Here is a 22889-nt window from a genome sequence, read left to right on the forward strand (position 1 = left end):
GTCTCAGTGCTCATCAAAGAATTGGTACAGTAGAAAAAAAACCGATGGATGTACTGTATAAGGGAAAGTCTTCTCCCTGAAGTCCTATCTCATGTTACATCAGAGAGCTCGTACAGGAGAAAAATTTGAGAGTCCTATGAATGCAATGAATGTGATAAAGTTTTCTTCCAGAAGTCATATCTCATTATTCATCAGAGAGTTCACACAGGGAGAAACCCTATGAGTGTAATGTATGGGAGAAAGTTTTCTCCCTGAAATAATATCTTATTATACATCAAAGAACTCACACACGAGAGAAACCCTATAAATGTGATAAGTGTAGTAGAGCCTTCAGAGAGAAGTCAAAACTCACTCTACATCGGAGAATCCACATAGGAGAGAAACTGTATGGCTTTCCTGAATATAAGAAAAACTTCTTCCAGAAGTTAAAGTTCATCATGGATTAAAGAACTCAGAGGAAAAAGAAACTTTGCAAAAGAACTGAAAATGGAAAATCATTCATAAAAAAGTGAAAGGAAAAGAAAAAGCTGAGGTGAAAGGATCATGCCTTAGCTAAGGTGGTCAGGGAAGGTCTTTCTAAAAATAAAGAGCCAGCTATACTGGAGGTAAGAACATTCCAGGCAGAAGGAATAGCAAGAGCCAAGATCCTGTTGCAAAATACTTGGCCTCTGTACTTGTTATCATGGATGTGTAGTGAATGACTATTTTACATCAGAGAAGTTGTTCAAGATTGCAGTCCTTTGAAGCCTTGAATATATGAGAGCCAAACCTCATGGTAAATCTGGGCACAGGTATCAAGAGAAGCCCAACTTAATTGATTTCAATAAACATAGTCCCATGGCAATAATATTAAGGGAAATATTCCAGATTTAATACCAAACTGTCATAGAAAAAAAACTAATACAATCTATTATGAAGAATAGCTGTTTTGACATCTCTCATAATGGGGAGCAAGTGCCATCTACTGAAAAAAAGAGTTTATCAAATGATATAAAATTAGAGATTTAAAGATAACCACTACAGGAACAATTATGATAAATATACTATAAATGTTGTAAATTATTAGAAAGGATGAATAATCAGAACAATGTAAAGGAAATGGGCATCAAATGCAGTTTTCAGAAGTAGCAACAGTCGATAATGCCAGTATTTCTGTCCCAACCTATTCTACGGTCAAGATTTTGGCTGCTTCTTTGTGTGGACCTTCCCCCTTTCTGAGCTAGATCATGCACTCTTCCCAGAAATACTACTATGAGCTACCTGATAGGCTTTTAGGAGATCTGCTTTTAACTTAAATTCACCAGAGTTTATTTATGCTGCTTTTGATAAATAACTATCTCATTCAGAAATTGGTATCCAGAGTGGTGGTACTGTTTATGGTCCCTCAGGGAAATGTGGGATTTGGTTATCTAGGCTGGTTGGGGCTAAAGGCAGGGGAAATCCAGGTGGCGTTAAGGAAGGGGGCTCTGGCATTCCTTGGCATGCAGTGGCAGATAGCTGCTTTAATGATCATCTGTGCTTATCTTGGATGAAATCAACATTGAAAACAAGGCTTTGGGTAATTGAATATCCACCCCAACCAAAGAGTACAAAGGATGTGAGGGACTGCTTCCTCATGGGGGTGGCTGCTTCCCATGGGGCTGGCCAGCACAAAGGGGAAGAATGGCAAGTTCAAATTCCTAAATTCTCTGCTCGAGCCATAGACTGGAACCCCGGGGATCCTGTAAAAATAATTTTTACCTTGTGCAGCTGTTGAATTCCTGGCTTAAATTTCCAGTTTGTCATTTGAAACTGGTTACTGATCCTGAAAGAAGGAATTGGGGGCTGAAAGTTAGAATGGTAATATGTGGGAGGATGTGGGAGAATGTGAATACTTTAAAATCCTATTTCCCACTGAGCTTCCCATGTAAGATGAAACTAATTCCATTGTCCCCGCCCAGCCAAGAGACTGTATCTGCCTTAAAGACTCTGTAGGTACTTCAATGGAAAGTGATACTTTTTAAGGGAAGCCAATTTTCACACCTCCCCACCCCACCCTTCTATCTCCAGAGGTAGAATTGTTTTGTGTACCAAAGGCTTTCTGTGCTTTACAAACATTAATTCATTTAATTTTCTCAACACCCCCATGAGATAGTTACTACCACTATCATCATTTTGCAGATGAGGAAACTGAGGCACAAAGAAATTAAGTGCCTCACCCAAGGCAACTTGGGGACAGTAAGTGGTAGAGATGGTATCTAAACCCAGGAGAACCTATGCTCTTAATCACTACATTATCCTCCACCCCCACCCCGAGTGATCTCGTGTCCCCTGATTAGAACTTTGAATATATGGAGGTAATGATTGAATAGGGGTACCTTCAGGCATTGGAAAAATGAAGAGAGTCAGACCTCAGGGGTCTTTTGCATTGTTTATAGATATCATCCTTTATTAAATCCACAAAAGAAAGGATAGAAAGGAAAATAAAATCTCTATCTCCACAAAGCTGAGTCATGAATAAATTTTTGTTGTATAAGGTTTTGCATACATATGGCAACCCTTAAGCCATTCAGATAAATCATGGCCAGAACAGTGCCGGCTCCAAGAATCCCTGGGAAATAAAGGGAGAGAGGGAGGATGAAGTGGACAGGCTGATGGATGGCAGTGCCACTATCCTGGCTGCCCAGGGTCCAAGCCATCTCCATGAACTTACCAGGCACTCATACCGCTCTGTGAGGACACTACTCTCTTGGCACACATGATGTCATCCAGAATATGGCGGTTGAGCAGCTCTAGGGGGGAGAGAGGGACATAGTGATCTGGTGTATTGGGGACAGGGTGACAGTATATGAATGTACAAGGGGTTCTGGGTTTCTTGGGGCCTGAATAACTTCAACCACTATACTGCCTGATTCTAGATGACTTTGATTTACTTATTAGCTGGTTATGAATTACATCAACTGCCATGTTGATGGGTTCTGTACAACCTTAACTCATTGACTGATCCCAGGTGATATTGACTGTCACATTGGATGGTTATGAATAACCTCAACCACCATTTTGGCTGGTCCTGGACAACCTCAGACTCTATGTTGGTCAGTTCTGGATGACTTCAACTGTCATTTTGTGTGGTTATGAATGATCTCAACTGCAATGGCTGTTGGCTGGTTGGGAAGCCACTCAACTGCAAGGTTGGTCAGTCCCGGGACGTCAAACACTATGTTGTCAGGTCCTGTATAACCTCAATACCCATTTTTACTAGTTACAAGTGACCTCAGTCTCCATGTTGGCTAGTCCTGTTCAATGTCAGCTACCATGCTGCCTGGTCCTAGATGATCTCAACTGCTATGGTGACAAGGATGACCTTAACTGCCATTCTGACTAGTTAGTGATCTCAGCCACCATGTTCACTAGTCCTGGACAGCCTCAACCTTCAAGCTGGCAAGTCCTGGGTGACCTCTTCTGTCACTGCGGCAGGACTTGCACAACTTCAACCTCCACTTGGGCTGGTCCCAAATAACCTCACTCTCCATTTTGACCTATCTTGGACAACCTCAAACACCATTTTGGCCAATCCTGAACAACTTCTACTGCTATTCAATTTTGTCCTCAACAATACCACACTCTTGTCTGGAAAATTCTCTCCTTTCTGAACAGAGGTACCTTGTTTCTGTTCCTACAGACAGATATCTGCTTCTTCCTTCAGAGCCTGGACAACCCCAACCCCAAATCAGAACAGTTTCCTCCTCCATTCCACATGGAGCTAAGTGTCCTGTTTCCTGAGTCCTAGAAAATGGCGGCCTCCATTCTAGGTGAGGTTTGGGAGCTCTGAGTCCTCCTGACCTAGACAACATCTCAGTGCAGTCTGGGTAAGGATACAGGCTGGTGTCTGTAATAGCCTAGGCAACTCTGCTCCTTTCCCTACAATTTTTCTGCTTGTTACTCAAGACTGTGGCTTAGACTGCCTTGCCCTCTGCATGTTGGGGAGTGGGGCCAGGCAGGGCTTCAAGGTGTCCTCCGTGCTGCCTCACCATGACACTCCATGTGACAGAGGTTCTGGGTGGGTGTAACACCATTGTCACACCACCAGGCGGAGTTCAGCTGGAAAATGCCATATTCACTGCTGCCATCAAGATTGTGGTCCACGAAGGAGGTGTCAAAGCCACTCTCATAGTGTGCCACGCACAGCCCTGGGGCAGGGAGAGGGGAGGTAGCAGTTAGGCATGGGTCTTGGGAATAGGGGAGAGGGTAGGATGAAGGAGTGGGGCAGGGATAGTTTTCATCTCACTTGTGGGGGTGATTATCTTGGTTTGGTGTTGATGTTGGTGATTCTGGTGAGATACCAGTAATAGTGGTGGTGATGGTATTCATGGCGTTGACAGCAGTGATGACATTGATGGTAGTGATGGTGGTGTTAGAGGGGTGAGGGTAAGTGGTTGTGAAGGCAATGATGATGAAAAGAGTTAAACTACTCATCACAGAGGGTGATTGAGAGGATCATTCCCTAGCCTGGGGAAGTAACAAATGGCAAGGGGGGGGGGTGCCTGGGTCTGAGTGTGGTGGGCGGCTTGTGGCATGGGTGGGATGTGGGGCAAATGGAGTCTCACAGTCTCCAATGGTGTAGCCCTTGAAGCCATTGAGGCCCGCCTCCTCCAGCTTCATTGCCAGGTCGCAGCGTTCGTAGATCTTGGCATCCACAGGGGCAGCCATCAGCATGGCCAGGGTCACCACTGTAGTGCCCCAGGCCTGCATTATGATACCCACAAGCCCCCCTAGCTGACTCCCTGCTTCAGACTCACCCTGCAGTGTTCAGAACTAGGGGTATGCTGGAACTCTGGGCTCTATGAGTAAAGATCCAAGTGATAGATTCTGGAACACAGAAGCCAGGGGTTGGGCGTCTCATCATCCTCCCCTGTGCCAGCTCTGTTAAAGACACACACAAAGAAAAAGAAAGATACTTAGGTATACACAGAGGTGGAGGGAGGCAAGAACAGGGAGAAACCCAGAGATATCAGAAAGGGATGCAGGGAGAGAGGGTCTGGGGACACACAAAGGACAGACAGGACCCAGGTACTAGACCTCACACTCAGCCCTCATTCCCCTACATTCCTTAACACTGTCCCACTCTACTGCAGTTAATCATGCTCTACCATTTGGTTGCCTCCATTTCCACTTATTCTGCTGAGCAGTCAGCTCTGGTCACACACCACGCCTACCACCACCTCGGATTCCTCATGCTCCGTAGAATATGACCACTGTACCCTTACCCTCTGCTCCACATTACCTCCATTTACTCATTGTCAGCACCTACTTCACCTCGCTTCACTTAGTGTGCTCTGTTCCACCCTCATTTACTGGAATCTGCCCCACGTTACACCCATTTAATCAGACTCTGCCCCACATTACATATTACACATTACGTATTACACATTACGTATTACATGTATGTGTTCACTCTACTGTTTTTGCATCCCCGTTCTCATTCTACCTTTTATTCCCTCATCCACTTACACTGCCTCTTATCCACCTTTATTCATTCACACTGGGCCTTGTGTTACTGCAATTCCCTAACCCTCTACTTACTCCTACTCAAACTCTCTCACATCCTGTTCCTTCTTCACCTCCATTCACTCCCACTCAGACTCTCATTTCCTGCTTTCACCTTCACTGCCTGACACCACATCAAATGACTCCCATCTGCTCATCCTTCAGCTTTTTCATTGACTCTGGGCCTCATTCACTCTATGTCTGCTCCTTCTCCACTTCTATTCTCTCAAGCGCTGCTCCCATATTACCTGCATTTCCTGAAACTGTATTATTCCCAAACACTAGCCCAAGTTATCCACACATACTCACTCTACGCTTGGTTGCGTCCATTCTTTCTCAATCTTCACTGCCTCCATTTACTTGCACTCTGCCTCTCATCTCGTTCATTTAAAGTCACTCCTGATGCAACCCCTGTTTCCACTCATCACTCTTGTTCTGCTCCTGCTTCATGTTGAGTTGCTCCCACTCCGCCTTGTGGTACCCTCATACAGTCACACTCTGCCTCGGGTTTACCACTTTGCGCTCACATTGGGCCCATTTCCCCCACTTTACTCACCTTAGGCCATGTGACCTTCATCCCTTCCCCCTTTGCCTCACAACACCCAATTACTCAGCTTCTTCTGCTCTTTACTTCCACCCTCTCTCACTCTGCCCAACATCACCTCCATCCATGCACGTGCTTCAGCTCATTCACCTGGGCTGATTCACACTGGTATCCCTGCACATCACTGGAATGCTGGCCTGTATTACCCCCAGTCTGCCCCTCGCCCACCTCTGTCACTCTCCTCCCTTGTAGTATCCCCACTCGAACAAACTTGACTTGATTCACTTATTCACATTCAACCACGTATTCCTTTCCATTTCCTTCTATTCTGTCCCTTGTGTCTCACATGACTTCCATTCACTGCTACTTTCCCCCTAAATTCACTTCTCTTTACTCATACTGTGCCCCATAAACCATCATTCATTTACACTTCAATCCTTAGTACTCACATCAACTTGCACTCTCATGCTTTATCAACCCCATTCACATTCACCACTTTTAATCACCCCATTCACTCACAGTCCATTCCCACTTTCACTTTTTGTCACTTAGCGGTGCCTCATTTTCCCTTCATTTACTCAGTCTCATCCATAATCTTAAATTGATTCAAAACTGAATGTGTAGTCATTCCCTCACTCTGCCCCACACTACCCACATTCATTCCACTCTACTGCTCATTCACCTCCCTGCCATCCCTCTCTGTCTCTCCTTGCCCCCATTCATTCCCAATTTGTCCTTCGTTCACCATTATTCACCCCCCGCCCCCACTGATTCCATGTGTCTCCGTTTAGTGACACATCGGCCAAGACAGAAAAGTCTGATGTATTGTTCGGGATTCAGTTTGGCTGCACATACCAACACCACATACCAATGGCTTCAAGAGGATGCAAGGGGATTCCTCTCTTGGAGGCAGGTAGTTTAGGGTTAGAGTGGCAGCTCCAAGCTCCTGTGCTGTAGCTCTGCCAAACTCACCTACTACGTTATGATCCAAAATGATTGCTCACAATTGGCAACAATTCCACAGTTTTGAGAAAATGTATCTTAAGAGCAGTTGTAATGACTCGCTAGCAAAGTGGGGGGCCTTTTGGTAGGAGTGTCACATTGTGCAGATTCTATGGTGGGACCAGCTACCTGTCAGCTTTCCACACCCCTTCACCTAGCTACCTGCTACTTAGGCCACTGAATGAGTTTGTACCTGTAGGGACTGATGATAGAGGATGCCCAGGACAGAGAGAGGACATCATAGTTCCACCGCAGAAAAGCTGGTCTCACATAGATTGTGGATATGCACTGTGAATGCTGGGACAGTTTCTGCAGGGCTGTATAACTGGCTCAGGAACATTTTTGGAGCTGGCATCACTGCACCCCAACACCCAGCAACCCTATAGGATTCCCCCCTCCACATAGGGGTGTGTGTATGTATGTGTGTGTACAAGATGGTGGTGAAGTTATGTTTGCAGGCTGGAAGAGGCCATACTGACAGGGGGCCTAAAGGTCCAGCCCCTCCTATTTTCTACCTCCTAATGCATTAAGAAGGTTGACAAGTTTTGTACCCAGGACGTGCAGATCCTTAAGAGAGCAAGAGATCTGAGTTACTTCCCTGCTTTCTCGCTTTGCTTTGTCTGCTAGGAAGCTCCATCTATATTCCTGCCCCCCCCCCATTCCTTGCCTAGTTTTAATGGCTTAATGAGAAATTTCTGGAAGTTCTGTGGGATACCGAATAAACAAAAGAAGAGTATTATTGGGTAGAAGTTAAGGATCTGATCTTGGGAACCTGTGTGACCTTGGGCAAGTTAATTAGTCTTTCTGGGACTCAGTTTCCTCACCTGACAAGAGGGGGGACCACAGGATTGTTCACAGAAAGTGGGGACTATCTGAGGCAGGTCATGTCATGAGCTTCACACAGTGCCTGGCACACAGGAGGCACTGAGCTAGGTCTGAGCCTCCATTATCACTTGCTGGGCCTGTTGGCAGGAGCCTCCTCATTGTTCTTCCTGTTTTTGCCCTTGTCCTCTGCAATCTGTCATCCACAAGGCAGCCTGCAGGTCGTCTGTTTATTTTTGTTTTCTTATTAAAAAAAGTTTCATACATACACGTCTAATTTTATGTTAATCATCATTGTCACTTACATAGCACTTGCTGTGTGCCAGGCATTGTTCTAAACCATTTACAATTATCAGCTCATTTGTCACCACAGCCCTAATGAGGTAGGGGCTGTCATAATCTCCATTTTATAGATCAGGGAATTTAGCACAGGGGAGTTAAGAGTCCTGCTCTAGATTTCACAGCTGGTAGATGGGAGTTTGAAACCAGTCTGTCACCATCATGTTTGTTTGTTTCTGTTTTCTTTCCTGCTATATTCCCAATGTCTAGAACACTACCTGGCATACAGGAAGTGCTTAAGCAAATTCCTGCATGACTCATGTTCTAGTGGTGCAAGACAGGCAATAAACAAGAGTCAAATATACATGTATTTTTAAAGTTAATATATAATGCTAGATTGCTTCAGACTGGTGTTTTAAAAAATCTGATCCCCCTTAATGGCATCCCATTATGTGCAGCATGAGACATGAGTTCTGTCCCTGGCAGAGAAGGTCCTACAGCATCTGGCACCCACTCACTTCTCCCTTGCCCACACCTCCTATATCCCCAACACACAGACACTGTTTCTGTTCCTCCAACGTGCCAAACTAAGTTCTTCTTCAGGGCCTTTGCAACAGCCGCGCCCTCCACCACAAAGCTCTTTGCTTCAAATATTTGTGTGGCCGGCTCCTTTTGATCAGCGTAACTGTCACCCCCGACAAAAAGAGATCGTGCCTGCCCATCCTGAAATAACAACCACTACTTAACACATCCCCTTCATCCCGGTGTGTGTGTGTGAGAGAGCGAGTGTCTGTGTGTGTACTAGGTGGTCGTTTATTTATCCTTCAGCTTCATGTTTGTCTGCATAGTCCTTCAAATGCTAGACTGTAAACTCCCAGCCTTAGCCACTGGATGGAGCCAGTGACCTCTCCCTACCTCCTAGCCTTCGTGCACGCAGAGCAATCCTACCACGCATCCCGACTTCCTATTCAATTACACCTGCAAACCCGATGCTGCCCTCCAAGGTTCAAGACATCAAATTCCTGCCTACTAGCATTTTCCTTAATTGGGCCCTTCCCCTCCCGCCATAAAGAAACCAGTCTTTGGAGTCTTAGGAATGACGGCCTCCGGAGATCAAAGTAAGCACCTGTTCTACACTGCCTCCCTCGAGCGGAAGAGACGCGGTGGGCGCGGCCATCGCTCCAGAGCAGTGACGTCACCGGAGCGGCCATCTTCCCTCTGCGCCTGCGCCCCATCGTGTTCGCGTCCGGCCGGCGGGAGGGGGCCCCATGTTGACTATTGGCGGACGCGGGCTCAAAGACCCCACTGAGCGTGCGCACACTCGGCCGCTGCAGCCCTGCTGGCTGCGGAGCCGGAGTTGGTGCCAAAGCGGAAGTGCTTCTGGGGGCCAGTTCTCCTAACGGTCCCCTCTGCAGCTGGCAGGAAATCTGTGTCGAGAGAGAGGTTGAGGGGGCGAGTGGTAGGGGTGATGGGCTGAGTGATGGGGAGTTCTCGGGGACGAATGAAGCGGGTTTTCGGGGGTCATTGACGTGGGAGGTTGTGGGGTGAGTGATGGTGGACCGAGAGGTCAGAGAATGAGGCTTTGTGGACTCAATGGTAGACAAAGTTATGGGGCTAGTCAGGGTTGAATGGGGCTTATTAAACATTGACTTTTACACATTTTCCAGCACAGTGACCTGCGCTGAGGGTTCATACGCACCCGTCAAGTTCCTCCTTAGGTGCCCCCGCCTCTCCCTCTGTCCCTCTCCCCTTGCCCGAGCCCCGAAGTAGGGGCCTTGTGTGAATGCTCCAGCTGAAGTGAATCTGGCTCCTGGGCAAGACGGCCCCAGTGAGGTGAGGAGAAGCAAGAAAAGGCACCTGAGAGAACTCACCTGATTAGGGGCCTCACGCAGAACTTGGGGTTTTCTTCACACAATCATAGAGATCCTCTTCAACTTCCAATTACCCTTCTGTGGCCCTAATGTCATGGATCACTTTATGTGTGATCTGATCCCTTTGCTCGATCTTGCCTGCACTGATACCCATACTCTAGGACTCTTTGTTGCTGCCAACAGTGGTTTCATCTGTCTCTTATACTTCCTCCTCTTGATTGGCTCCTATACAGTCATTCTGCACTCATTAAGGAACCAGAGCTTGGAGGCGAAGCAAAAAGCCCTCTCCACTTGTGTATCCCATATCACAGCGGTCGTCTTTTTCTTTGTGCCCTGCATATTTGTGTACCTGAGACCAGAAACTTCTTTGCCTATTGATAAAGCAGTTGCTGTATTCTACACTATGATAACTCCCATGTTAAATTCCTTAATCTATACCTTGAGAAGTGACCAGATGAAAAATGCCATAAGGAGGCTGTGTAGCAGAAAAGTGATTTCAGGTGTTGAATAAAATGTGTGTGGAGCCCAATATTCATGCAACTGATGCAAAGTTCAAATGGACATTGTTGGTGATCTCAGCATATAATATCTATGCAATAAAGAAAAAAAATTAACCCCTACAAATCATAACTTCTGCATGATGGAGAGAAGAAATGGATTCAAGAAAACAGACACAAACCTACCCTGGGACCACTCTTTGCATATTTGAAAAGTACTGCCAAATTGGAACTTAGATTTATCAGCTACATCATTGTATATGGATTCATAAGCTTTCATCCCAATAAAAAAATTAAAAATATTAATACAGTTTCATTCAGCAGGAATCTCTATAATGATACAAAGAGGTAGGCACTGCTATTACCCCCATTTGACAAGTGAGTAAACAAACAGAAAGGAGTATAATCCAAAACAGGAATATTGAAAAGCCTATAAACAAAATCTGACCTCTCAGACCGTGTCCTTAACTGCTGTAATATATGACCAGGTGATAATGATAGAAATGTAGCATAATTATACCAGTTACCGCTTATTGAGACAGGAACTGTGATGGACTATAGATCCATCTTTCTGTCTATATATATATACATATATGTGTTATATTTATATATAATTATATATACACTAGTATATAAACTATTTAATTATGCACTTATGTTCATTATGTAAAACTAAATTCTAATATATTTTTATTAGTAACTCTACCCATTTTTATATATCATAGTTGGTGGCAGTATGTTCACTGCAACCCTGTGGTATATGACTACTTTAGAATATAAAGGCAATGGGCCACTTAACCTCTAAGGGGTAAATAAAAAATATTACATCATTTCCAAATTTCCTTTAGCATGAAGGATCATTCTGTGTTGCTATTGTCACCAGCTTAGGCTCATAAACCATCAGAAAGAGGGATGATTCAAATAAAAAGTATTTTAATGTCAGACAGGAAGTTCAATATATTAAACAAAGAGTCACACTACATAAAGTACTTCTCTACTTGCTAAGAATAATTTATCCAAGTAGCACAATGTTGGGTCCATAATAAATACTAAATTAACAATGTAAACAGAAAGAAAAATGAATACATTCAGTAAAATAGAGAAAAGTGGTAGTGAAGACTAGGAAATTTTTTCTACCTTACATTTTCAGAATCTGCGAATTCTAGATATTTCTGTTTTGGAAACCACATTTTTTTTATTCCTACTTATGCTAGGAATAGAAAAAATTGAAACAGTGTGTCATCATATGAAAAAAATCTTTTACCTTGATATTCTCTCTGCTCTTAGAAAGAGTTCATCATCTATGAATGTTGGTTGTTTTTGTTATAATTTCCTGTTAAGAAATTTGCTCTGGTAACATTTTATTATAAAAAGCCGTTTTAAACATATGTAGCTCTGGGGACTTCCCTAGTGGTCCAGTGGTTTGGACTTTGCCTTGTAATGCAGGGGTTTGGGGTTCATTGCCTGAATGGGGAGCTGGGGTCCTACATGTCTCATGGACAAAACACCAAAACATAAAACAGAAGCAATATTAGAATAAATTCCATAAAGACTTTAAAAAGGGTCCACATCAAAAAATCTTTTAAAAAATACATATAGCTCTGTCTATACAAAAAGCAAGTTCAGTCTAAATATATTCCATTCATCTCATTTGTTCTTCATTCATTAAACAGGTCTTTTTGAGCCCAAGGACTGTATCAGGCACACTGATAGTTGCAGAGGCTCATGGCCCCCACTCTCATTACACTTCCTTCTCTCTCCCTGGCTACACCTATGGGTTCATGGGGAGTTTACTATGATCAGTTGATAGAGGAAGAGAATACTTGGGATTTGTACACAGATGGTTCTACAATGATACACAAGCATAACCCCAAAGTGGAGAGCTCTTGCGCTACAGCCCCATTCTGGAAAATTCCTGAAGGTCCGTAAGAAGGGAAGTCACCCCCATAGGCACAGGTTCAGGCAGTTCACCTGGTTGTGCACTTCGCTTGGGAGTAGACATGTCTAGATGTGCAATATATACTGATTCGTGGGTTTTGACCAATGGTTTGCCTGGATGGTCAGGGGCTTGGAAGGAACATAATTGGAAGATTGCTAACAATAAAATTTGAGAAAGAGGTATTCTTATATACTTCTCTTAATGGGCAGATAACCTGAAGATATTAGTGTACTACATGAATGCTTACCAAAGAATCACCATCATAAGATCACCTGTTTCATGGATGCTGGTCAGCCTCTCCCCAGCCATCCATGTCATCACCTAATGGGCTCGTAAGAAAAGTGGTCATGGTGGCAGGGATGGAGGTTAAACATAGACTCAACAGCATGGACATCCACTAGCTAAGACTGTCCTGGCTATGACCACCACTTAGTACTCAACCAGTGAAAAACAGAAAGAAACCCTAGGTGCCAGTATGGCATCATTCCTCAATGAGTTCAGCCTGGTTACAGGTTGATTACATTGGACTGCTTCCATTATGAAAGGGGCAGTGTTTTGTGCTGCTGCCATAGACACCTACTATTTTTATGGATTTGCCTTCCATGCATGAAGAGTTTCTGCCAAAATTACCACCCACAGAAATGCAGAATGCCTTATCATGATTGCACATAGCATTGCTTCTGATCAAGGTTATCACTTCACAGAAATTGAAGTACAGCAATGAGCACATGCTCATGGAATTCACTAGTCTTACCATTTCCCTATCATCCTAAAGCAGCTGGTTTTATAATATGGAATGACCCTTCGAAGAATTAGTTACAGTATCAGTTAAGTGGCAGTATCAGTCTATGAAAGGCAGCGACAAGAGTCTTCAGTTCTCTAAAACTTTGAATATGTTCTTAATCAGAACCCATTATCAATTGCTGTTTCTCCCATAACCAGGATTCATGGGATAAAATGGGAACTGTACTCACTATTACCTTTAGTAAACTATCAGCAAAATGTTGCTTCCTGTTCCCATTACTTATGTGCTACTTGCTTGGAGGTCTCAGTTTCAAAGAGAAAAAATGCTTCCACCAGGAGACATAACAAGAGTTTACTGAACTGAGAGTTAAGTCTGCTGGCTGACACTTTATCTCATGCCTCTAAATCAACAAGCAAAGAAGTTAGGTACTGTGCTGGCTGTGGTGATTGATCCTAACTACCAATGTGAAATTGGACTACTACTCCTCAATGGAAATAAGGAAAATATGTCTCTAACACAGGAGTTCCTCTAGGGCTTCTCTAAATATTATCATGCTAGATGATTAAGATCAATAAAAAATATATTTTACTGGTTTTTTCAACCCAACCCAGGCAGAACTACTAATGGCCCAGACTCTTCAACAATAAAAGTCTGTGTCACCCCACCAGGTAAAAATACATAGTCTACTTAGGTGCTTGCTGAAGGCACAGAGAATAAAAAATGAGTGACAGAAGAATGTAGTTATAAAGATCAGCTACAATCATCACATTCTCTCTTACAGTATTTAAATATTTTTAAATTTTTCATCAGAGTATTTAGATTAAGGAGAGGAGTATACATCATCCAAGGACTTTACCTTCCCTTCTTGGGAGGACTTAGTGTGATTTCAGTTGTATAGAGGAGTGTTGTGCCACATGAGGTGGAATTTTTACCTTGGTATTGTCTTTATTTGGAGATTAACTAGAGTTTAAGACCATGTCTATAGATGCTAAACTGAGAAGTAATAGATTCACAATGACTAATTTTATGTGTTAAGTTGAGTAGTCCATGAGGTACACAAAATTTACTCAAACATTATTTTGGGCTGTCTCTCTGAGGTTTCCCTTGATGATATTAATATTTGAATTGGTAGACTGAGTAAAGAAGATTGTCCTCTCTAATGTGGGTGGTACTCATCCAATCCATTCAATCAGTGAAAGCTTGTGAATAACAAAAGGCTGACCTCCCCTGAGTAGAAGAGAATTATCCTGCCTGAGAGCCTTCAAACTAAAATATCAGCTCTTCCTGCCTGACGACCTGCAGACTTCAAACTGAAATCTCAACTCTTCTTGCCTGATGACCTGCAAGCTGATGACCAGCAAATCAGCTCTTCCTGACTCTACCACAGTTCTCTGCCTGTGAACCTGAACTGGGACATTGACCTTTGCTAGTTTATAGATGTTTCTGGCCCTTATAATAAGACTGGGACATTGGAACTACAGACTATGTGCCTTCCAACTTCCATAAACTCAAAATCCAATTTCCTATAGTTTTCATCTTTTAGAAACAATAGTTAGATAAAGATATTACATTTTTATGGATTGGAAAACTTAATATTGTTAAGATATCAGTAATACCTAAAACAATGTAGATTCTATGCAATACCTTTCAAAACCCCAACGAGAGTTTTTGCAAACATGGAAAAATCATCTGAAAAAATCATATAGAATCTCAAGGGACACCATAGCCAAAAATAACCTTGAAAAGAAAAATTAGAAAATTTCACATTTCCTTACTCAAAATTTATTGTAAAGCTACAGTAATCAAAATAGTGTTGTACTGGCATAAAGGCAGGTATATAGAACAAAGGAATAGGTTAAAGAGCCCAGAAATAACCCATCACATGAATGGCTAAATGACTTTCTACAAGGGTGCCAAGACCATCTAATAGGTAAAGGACACTTTTTTCAACAAATGAGTTTGACAAAACTTGATGTCCATGTGAAAAAGAATGAAGGAGGTATATAAAACATATGCACAATATACCATAAAAATTACACCATATACACAATAAACTAAAAATGAATCGAAGACCTAAACATAAGAGTTAAAACTATAAAACACTTAGAATAGAGAAGAAAAGATTCAGGGCATTAGATGAGGCAATCATATATTTTTTAAAATATTTATTGGAGTATTATTGATTTACAACGTTGTTAGTTTTCAGTGTACAGCAAAGTGGTTCAGTTATACATATACACATGTCCATTCTTTTTCAGATTCTTTTCTCTTATAGGTTATCACAGAACATTGAGTAGAGTTCCCTGTGCTATACAGTAGGTCCTGTTGGTTATCTATCTTATGTATAGTAGTGTGTGTAAGTTTATCCCAAGCTCCTGATTTGTTTTTAAAATATAAAGAACTAAACATCTATTGGAACACAAGAGGCAATCGTAATTGTTTAATGTGACACCAAAAACACAGGCAACAGAAGAAAAAAGAATAGGCAAATTGGACTACATAAACAAACAAACAAACAAACAAAGCTTGTGAAGAGATCAGTGAAAATGGCAGAGTAGGAAGACCCTGAGCGCACCTACTCTCATGGCCACACAAAAATTACAGTGATTTACAGAGCACCTACTAATGAAAAAGACTAGAATCTGCTAGAAAAGTTCTTCAACAACTAAAGATATAAAAAAGACACCACAAAAAGACAGGAAGGGCAGATATGTAGCATAGTAAAGACCCAGATCCCCAGGTGGGAAACCCACAAATGGGAGAGTAATTACAATTACAGAAATGCTCCCCAAGTAATGAGGGGTCAGAAATTTACACTGAGCTCCCAAATCTTGTGCCAGGAAGATGAGTCCCTAGAATGTTTGGCTTTGAAGGGGAGTGGGATTTAATTTGGGGAAACCCAAAGGGCTGTGGGAAATAGAGTCTCCACTCCTAGAGGGGGTTCACAAATTCTCATATGCTCTGGGACTCAAAGCAGAAGTAGTAATCTGAAAGGACCTACTCGCTGATCTTGGAGAGTCTCCCAGAAAGGCAGGAAGCAATTGGAGCTTACACTTGGGGATATAGACAGCGGAGTCAGATATTTCTGGAGTTCATTCTACCATATGGATTCTTGTGTTGGCAAGTGCCATTTTGAAATTGCCCCTCTAGCTTATTAGCCTCAGAACCCAGCCCAACCCATGCCCACCAACCTTTGGCACTGGGACACTTTAGGTCAAGCAACTAACTGGGAAGAGATACAGTGCCACCTACCAGAAGACAAGGCTGCCTTAATATTCCAGGAGCCCATAGCTGTCTCTAGACATGGTCTTGCTCCCCAGAGGGCCAAGAAACAGGTCCTATGCATGTGCAGGCACTAGTTCTGGGACCCCCAGGGCCCTGCAGCCAGAGATCCAGGACCCAGCTCTACCCAACAGTGTTCAGGCACCAGCTGCAGAATCCCTGGCCACGCCTACCAGCAAGAATGCTATAAGCATTGGTACCAGCTTTATTCACCAGTGGGCACATACCAGACCCAGGAAAATCACATCCCCATAGCCCAGCCCACTCAACAGCAAGCCAACACAAGGTTCAGGACAATCTCAGGCCCCACAGTCAGCTGTGTCAAGAGCCGGTAACACCCACCAGTAATCTGACATCAGCTCTGGTACCACTAGGACTTGCAGCTAGAACTAGGACTTGGCTTCACCTGCCAAGTATTCTTAGTTGTAACATTTTCTCTTTCATCACTTTAAGTGTATCTTGCCACTCCCTTCTGGCCTGCAGAGTTCCTAATGAAAGTCAGCTGATAACCTTATTGGGTTCCCTTGTATGTTGTTACTTTTCCATTGTTGCATTCTATATTCTCTCTTTATCTTTAATTTTTGTCATTTTGATTACACTATGTCTCAGTGTTTTTTTCTGTGGTTAATCCTGTATAGGACTCTTTGTGCTTCCTCAACTTGTGTAACTATTTCCTTCCCCAGGTAAGGGAAGTTTTCAGCTATTATCTCTTCAAATATTTTCTCAGGCCCTTTCTCTCTCTCTCTCCTCTTTCTGGGACCCCTATAATGCAAATATTAGCATGATTGTTATTTTTCCAGAGGTCTCTTAAACTGTCCCCATTTCTTGTCAATTTTTTTCTTTTTTCTGTGATTTCTACTACTCTGTCTTCCAGCTCACTGATCCATTCTTCTGACTCATTTAGTCTACTATTGATTCTTTCTAGTGTATGTTTCATTTCAGTTATTGTATTCTTTAATTCTGTTTGGTTGTTCTTTATATTTTCTAATTCTTTGTTAAAATCTTCTAATCACTCACTCTGTGCATCCATTCTCCTCTTGAGACCTTTGATCATCTTTAAAATCATTACTCTGAACTCTTTCTTGGGTGGTTTGCCTATCTCCACATCACTTATTTCTTCTTCTGGGATTTTATCTTTTTCCTTCATCTGAAACATATTTCTCTGTCACTTCATTTTGTCTAAATTGCTATTTGTATTTTTATGTATGTGGTAGATTAGTTAAGATTCTCAGCCTTGGAAAAGTGGCCCTCTGTAGGAGATATCCTACATGTCCCAGCAGGGCACTCCTCTCTCATCACCCAAGGGCTAGGGGCCAGCTGGTCCCAGGAGAGTGTCTGGCCTGTGTTTGTGGACTCAGTCTGCAGGCTATGGGACCATAGTGTTCTTGCTTCTTGTGTTTGCTCCCTGGTGGGTGGGTCTTGTCTAGAGGTTCTTGCATGTTTCCTGGTGGGAGGGGCCAGTGCCTGATGATTGGTGCTTGGAGTTGGTTCTTAGTCCTGTGGTGGGCAGGGCCATGCCTAGGGGCATGTTTATCCCTACTTAGTTTGCTTCCCAACTTCAGAGCCTATATGCTGCTGGGTGGGGCCAGGCAGGTCTTGTTGCAGAAATGTCATTTCTGATGGGTTCCAGTCTTTTTTATCAATGGTTTTTCTGCAATTAGTTGTGATTTGGGTGTGCTTGGGAGAGGAAATGAGGTTAGGGCCCTTCTCCTCCACCATTTTGGCAGCTCTCCTCAAATAACTTTGATTAGTAGAAATATAGTATATGGATCTCAAGAAGAGCCAGATGGAAGATATGCACAGGGAAGGCATAGGGAAAGGGTGTGGCATTTCCATGCCCTCTCCAGATGCCACTATCCCAGTACCTCCATGTGATTACCACCCAGAAGCTCCTTAAACAAACAATGCAGTAATAACTGTTGTAGGCACAATCTCTTTTGGTCCTAGCCTTGTGGCTAATCCTCCAAACTTATCAATTCTAACCATATCCCCTTGTCAAAGTTTGTTTTGAAAAAAATTCAGTAAAATGACATGTTTTCTTGTTATCATTTATTTTTTATTTCTAGGACATTACAAAGTTCAGTGTTTATCGGTCATACTTGAAGAGGGATATATATATATATATGTGTGCGTGTATATATATATATATATATGGATGGAAATGTCATGATTCCATCATAAACTCATGTAATCTATATCTCTATAACACCAGCACACACACACACACACACACACACACACACACAATATACAGGGATTTAAGATTTATTGGGACTCCAGAGGAATGACTGAATGAAAGTTAGAGTTATAGAAAAAAAGTAAAACAAGCTAATAGTTTGTTTAAAATGTAAAGTAAGATAATAGAATATGTTACACAGAAGTTATACATGAAATAAAACTTTGAAGGTTTTATGTGGTTTAAAGTACTTGTAGTCAAATTAAAGCTGAAAATGTTACATGATTCTTTTACATTTCTGAAACAATATCCATGCAATTATAATCTTGCAGTTACTATCCAAATTTAAAAGTGATTCATCTAAAAGAGAAACTAAGAATTCTAAGTATCCTTTCACTTTAAGAAGTAGAATGGGTGATATGTGCCCAGTGTGTTTCTGTTATCATCCTTCTGTCTCACAAAAATGGTACAAGATTAGGTATGTCTATTTAAAGTATACATATAAAAAATATAAAGATCAGAGAAATAAATAAGTTTTGATGTTCTGCTAAGTACCATAAGCAAGGTTTTAAACCATTTCTATAAATCTTCCAAGTCAATAATACATGCCTCTTATCCACTCTATCTCTTAATTCAACCATCTGCAACATGGACTAAAACACAGGAAACACTAGGAATTGATATAGTGTTCATGAACTGCACATATATTAACTTCAAGATGGGTAGTAGAACATAATAAGTAATAGAAGGACCTCTGCACTCAGAATGCATGAATCCGAATCCTGGCTCTATCACTTTATAGCCCTGTAATTCCAGGAAAGGTAGGTGAAGTCCTGGGCCTCAATCTTTGCCTGTAAACTGGAAATGAAAATAATCCTTATTTTATTGGCTTGTTATGAGATTTAAACAAGAGGGTATATATAACAAGATTTGAATAAACAAGAAAATCTTGTATGTGTTTTTTTATCATAAAATGGATTCTAAAATACATTTACAGAAATTTCTAGTTTTTAATTAATAGGCATCATATATGTTGCCAAAACTGTTTTATTTTATTCAGAGAATGCAATTTATAATTATAATGGAAGGTAAAATTTAACTGAAGATATCAGTCGAGTATTGTGTTAATAGGATTAAATTGAAACCTAAGAGAATGGTAAGCACATTGGTATTGCTTAAGTAAGAAAGATAGGAGACTTTAGGGAACAGGCCCTAGGCTCTTTATATATTGCATACATAGCTTTAAATATGACTTATATGTGTAATCTAAGAAAAACAATAACAACAACAGCAAAAGAAAAATCAAACTCATAGAAAGAGAAAGCAGTAAAGTGGTTGCCAGGGGTTGTGGGTGGGGAAATAGGGAGAGGTTGGTAAAAGCATACAAACTTTTAGCTATAAGATGAATAAGGCCTAAGGATCTGAGTAAAATATGGTGACTATAGTTTTAAACATAGTGATTGTATCATATGAGGAATGTATGCATGTGGAATAAAAAAGCAGCTTGGAAAATAACTAATTGTAAGCAAAGAAGGAATCTTCAAGAAAGTCTGAACACAGTACCAAAGGTTTTGCAGCTGGAAGAAAATAAATAGCTTTATGTAAAACATATGGTGTCCTGCCCATCCTTAGGATTTAGGTGTAGTTACGGTAAAGTTAAATCATTATATGTGTTATAAATGTATCATATAAATTATAATGAAAGTTCAAGCATTTGGGCAGCATACAATGCTAACAGTACTTGGAAATTCAATCAGAAAGCACTTGAGAATATGTGCATATGAAGGAGGATACTGCTGGCAGATCCTGAGGGTACTCAGTGCATAGAGGATACTCGTCAGGGCAAATAGGAGGTTCCAAGGTTCTTCCCTCCTTCTAAGAAAAAAGTGAAGTCAGAGAACACTATTTCTCTCCAGGAAAGGGTTTCAGGCAAACCCATCCTCACCTTCAGAGAGAAAATTACCAACATCTCCACCCGAGAGCCTGGATACAACTTCTAACTAGCCACACTGTCTAACATCTCTGGACAAGGAACTCAAATTTTCTAAAACCCTAGTAACAAGAGCAACTACTAGAACCACATAGAGGATACACAGCCAACATATCATAAACACATCTCACTGATGTAAGAACTCGGATTTTTGGCCACCATAATGCATCTGCCACATCACATTCCCTCAGGACCATCTGCATGTGAAAACTTATTCTAAGTACTGTGGCTGTAATATATGAACTGGACAGAAATGTGCAGGCCCCAAATCTAAGAAATACCCTCCATCCTCCTCTGATATACTCATCTACTAGTCCTATTTTCCTTGTGGCTGACCCCTTTCAAATTATAGCATACTTTATAGTAAATATATCATAATGTGAAGTAAAGTAAAATTGTTTTTGTGAATTTTCAAGTGAAGCACTAACCTATCAGATGCTTAGTAAATTCAAAATGCTTTTTGAAAGCTGATGATTTAGTACAAAGAAATATTTATTTGAAATTATGATTGCTTTGTACAGCATTACTCATAATAATTAAGTAATGGGAAAAAACCGTGTTGTCCATCAATTGATGAAAGAATAAATAACAGATGAGTGAACTTGGTGTACCCCCCAAAAATAATAAATAAAAAAATTAAAAAAAAAGAAAAAGAAAGAAAGAATAAATAAGATATGGTGCACATATATACAATGGAATATTAATCCTTGAGAAAGAAGGAAATCCTGCCGTTTGTGACAACATGAATGGACCTTGAGGCCATTACACTAAATAAAACAGGCCAAGAAGGAAGAGGAAAATACTCTTTGCAGGACATTTGGTCTTGCCCCAAATATTCATGAGATAGTTATTTGGTCCACACCAAAGGGTTCTTAATATTTGACCTTGTCCAAAACCATTTCCCATGGATGAAATTGCTCATGGACATTTTTGATAGAACCAAATTTCAAGGACTTTTCAGTATGTACCAAATGTCTCATGTTCATTTGGGACAAGACCAAATGTCCACTAACCCCAATACTAGAAGGTATCACTTATCTGTGGTATCTAGAAAAAAAAGGAAAAATCCAACTCATGTATGCAGAAATTAGAAAAGTAGTTATCAGTGGCTGGGGTGGGTGACATAAGAAATAGGGAGAAGCTGGTAAAAGATTATAAAATTTCAGCTATAAGATGAATAAAGTCTAAGGATTTAACATACAGCATGGTGATAGTACATAGCACTGTACTGTAGAAGTGAAATTTGCTTGGAGAGTAAAACTTAAATGTTCTCACCAAATAAAGGAGAGAGAGATAAATACATGAAATGATGGGTGTGCAATTAATTAGATGGGGGATTTTTTTTCCAATAAAATTAAAAATCTTTTGACATCTCTAGGTGATGTGACACCATAATCATAGGCCTCTCTCTGCTGTTGAAGAAAATACAATAGTCTAAATCAGCCCTCTCAATGGATTCCTAGAAACAGACACAAGTTTGAGGAAAATGGTGAGCAATAAGGAGAGTGAAACTGAATAGGAAGCCACATAGACTTCATCACTCACAGATAGTTTTGTCCTCCGGTCTTTCCTTTGGGCCTCTTCCAAGACTTCTAGACTTCTTCCAGTGTGGCACTTTATGACAACTGGGGTCTTCAAAAGTGTGCCTTTTAATATTAGTGTTCATTAGCTGGTTAAGGTATTCCTTTAATAAAATTTAGTGATGATGGATTTTTAAATTAAGTATATTCCTATATAAATGGAAAGAATTTTGTAAATTATACATTTACAACCCTTAATATTTGTTAAGTAGTCTGTGTTTAGACTTACATACTATGCATCTAGTTGACCAGTATTTTTGAAGATATTAAGCATTGTGCTACAGTCTGGTAAGAACTGTAAAGAACTAGAAAGACCTAGAAAGAACTAGAAAGAACACCCAACACGTAGGTAACTAATATTAGTTCTATATATATATATTTTTTTTTTTTGTGGGCTTACTATATAATATAGTCACATTCTTTTTGCCAATAAAATCTTGTGGACTGTTGAGAAAAGAAAACAAATAAAAATAAAAAGTGTTTTTTTCTGGTTTTATTATGGGGGGGAGTTTTTCCCCTATCCCTCTTGAATTCTAGTCACTGCCTTGTGACACAAGGCAGATTAACAGGAGAAAAATATACAAATTTTAATTCATGAACATGAAGGGGTCACAGAAATGAGACCTAAGAATTGGT

The 22889-nt window shown here is 41.2% G+C and overlaps 1 protein-coding gene across 1 annotated transcript; it reads right to left on the bottom strand.

Annotated features, from left to right (window-relative positions):
- Positions 1 to 2490: 2490 nt before the first annotated feature.
- On the bottom strand, positions 2491 to 4751 carry LOC130848984 (sperm acrosome-associated protein 5-like). The gene is made up of 4 exons (XM_057727467.1): positions 4587 to 4751; positions 4011 to 4169; positions 2693 to 2771; positions 2491 to 2590 (listed from the first exon to the last, which is right to left on the bottom strand). The coding sequence occupies exons 1-4, from the start codon at positions 4729 to 4731 to the stop codon at positions 2491 to 2493; spliced, it is 483 nt and encodes a 160-aa protein (XP_057583450.1). The 5' UTR covers positions 4732 to 4751.
- Between the last annotated feature and the right edge of the window lie 18138 nt (positions 4752 to 22889).

Source organism: Hippopotamus amphibius, chromosome 3 (assembly GCF_030028045.1).
Source record: "Hippopotamus amphibius kiboko isolate mHipAmp2 chromosome 3, mHipAmp2.hap2, whole genome shotgun sequence".
Classification (NCBI taxonomy): domain Eukaryota; kingdom Metazoa; phylum Chordata; class Mammalia; order Artiodactyla; family Hippopotamidae; genus Hippopotamus; species Hippopotamus amphibius.

Coding starts and splice junctions, on each gene's coding strand:
- LOC130848984 (XM_057727467.1), bottom strand. CDS start 4,731: ATGCAGGCCTGGGGCACTACAGTGGTGACCCTGGCCATGCTGATGGCT. Junction 4,170..4,586: donor GGGCTACACCATTGGAGACT/GTGAGACTCCAT, acceptor TCCCTGCCCCAG/GGCTGTGCGTGGCACACTAT. Junction 2,591..2,692: donor CAGAGCGGTATGAGTGCCTG/GTAAGTTCATGG, acceptor TTTATTTCCCAG/GGATTCTTGGAGCCGGCACT.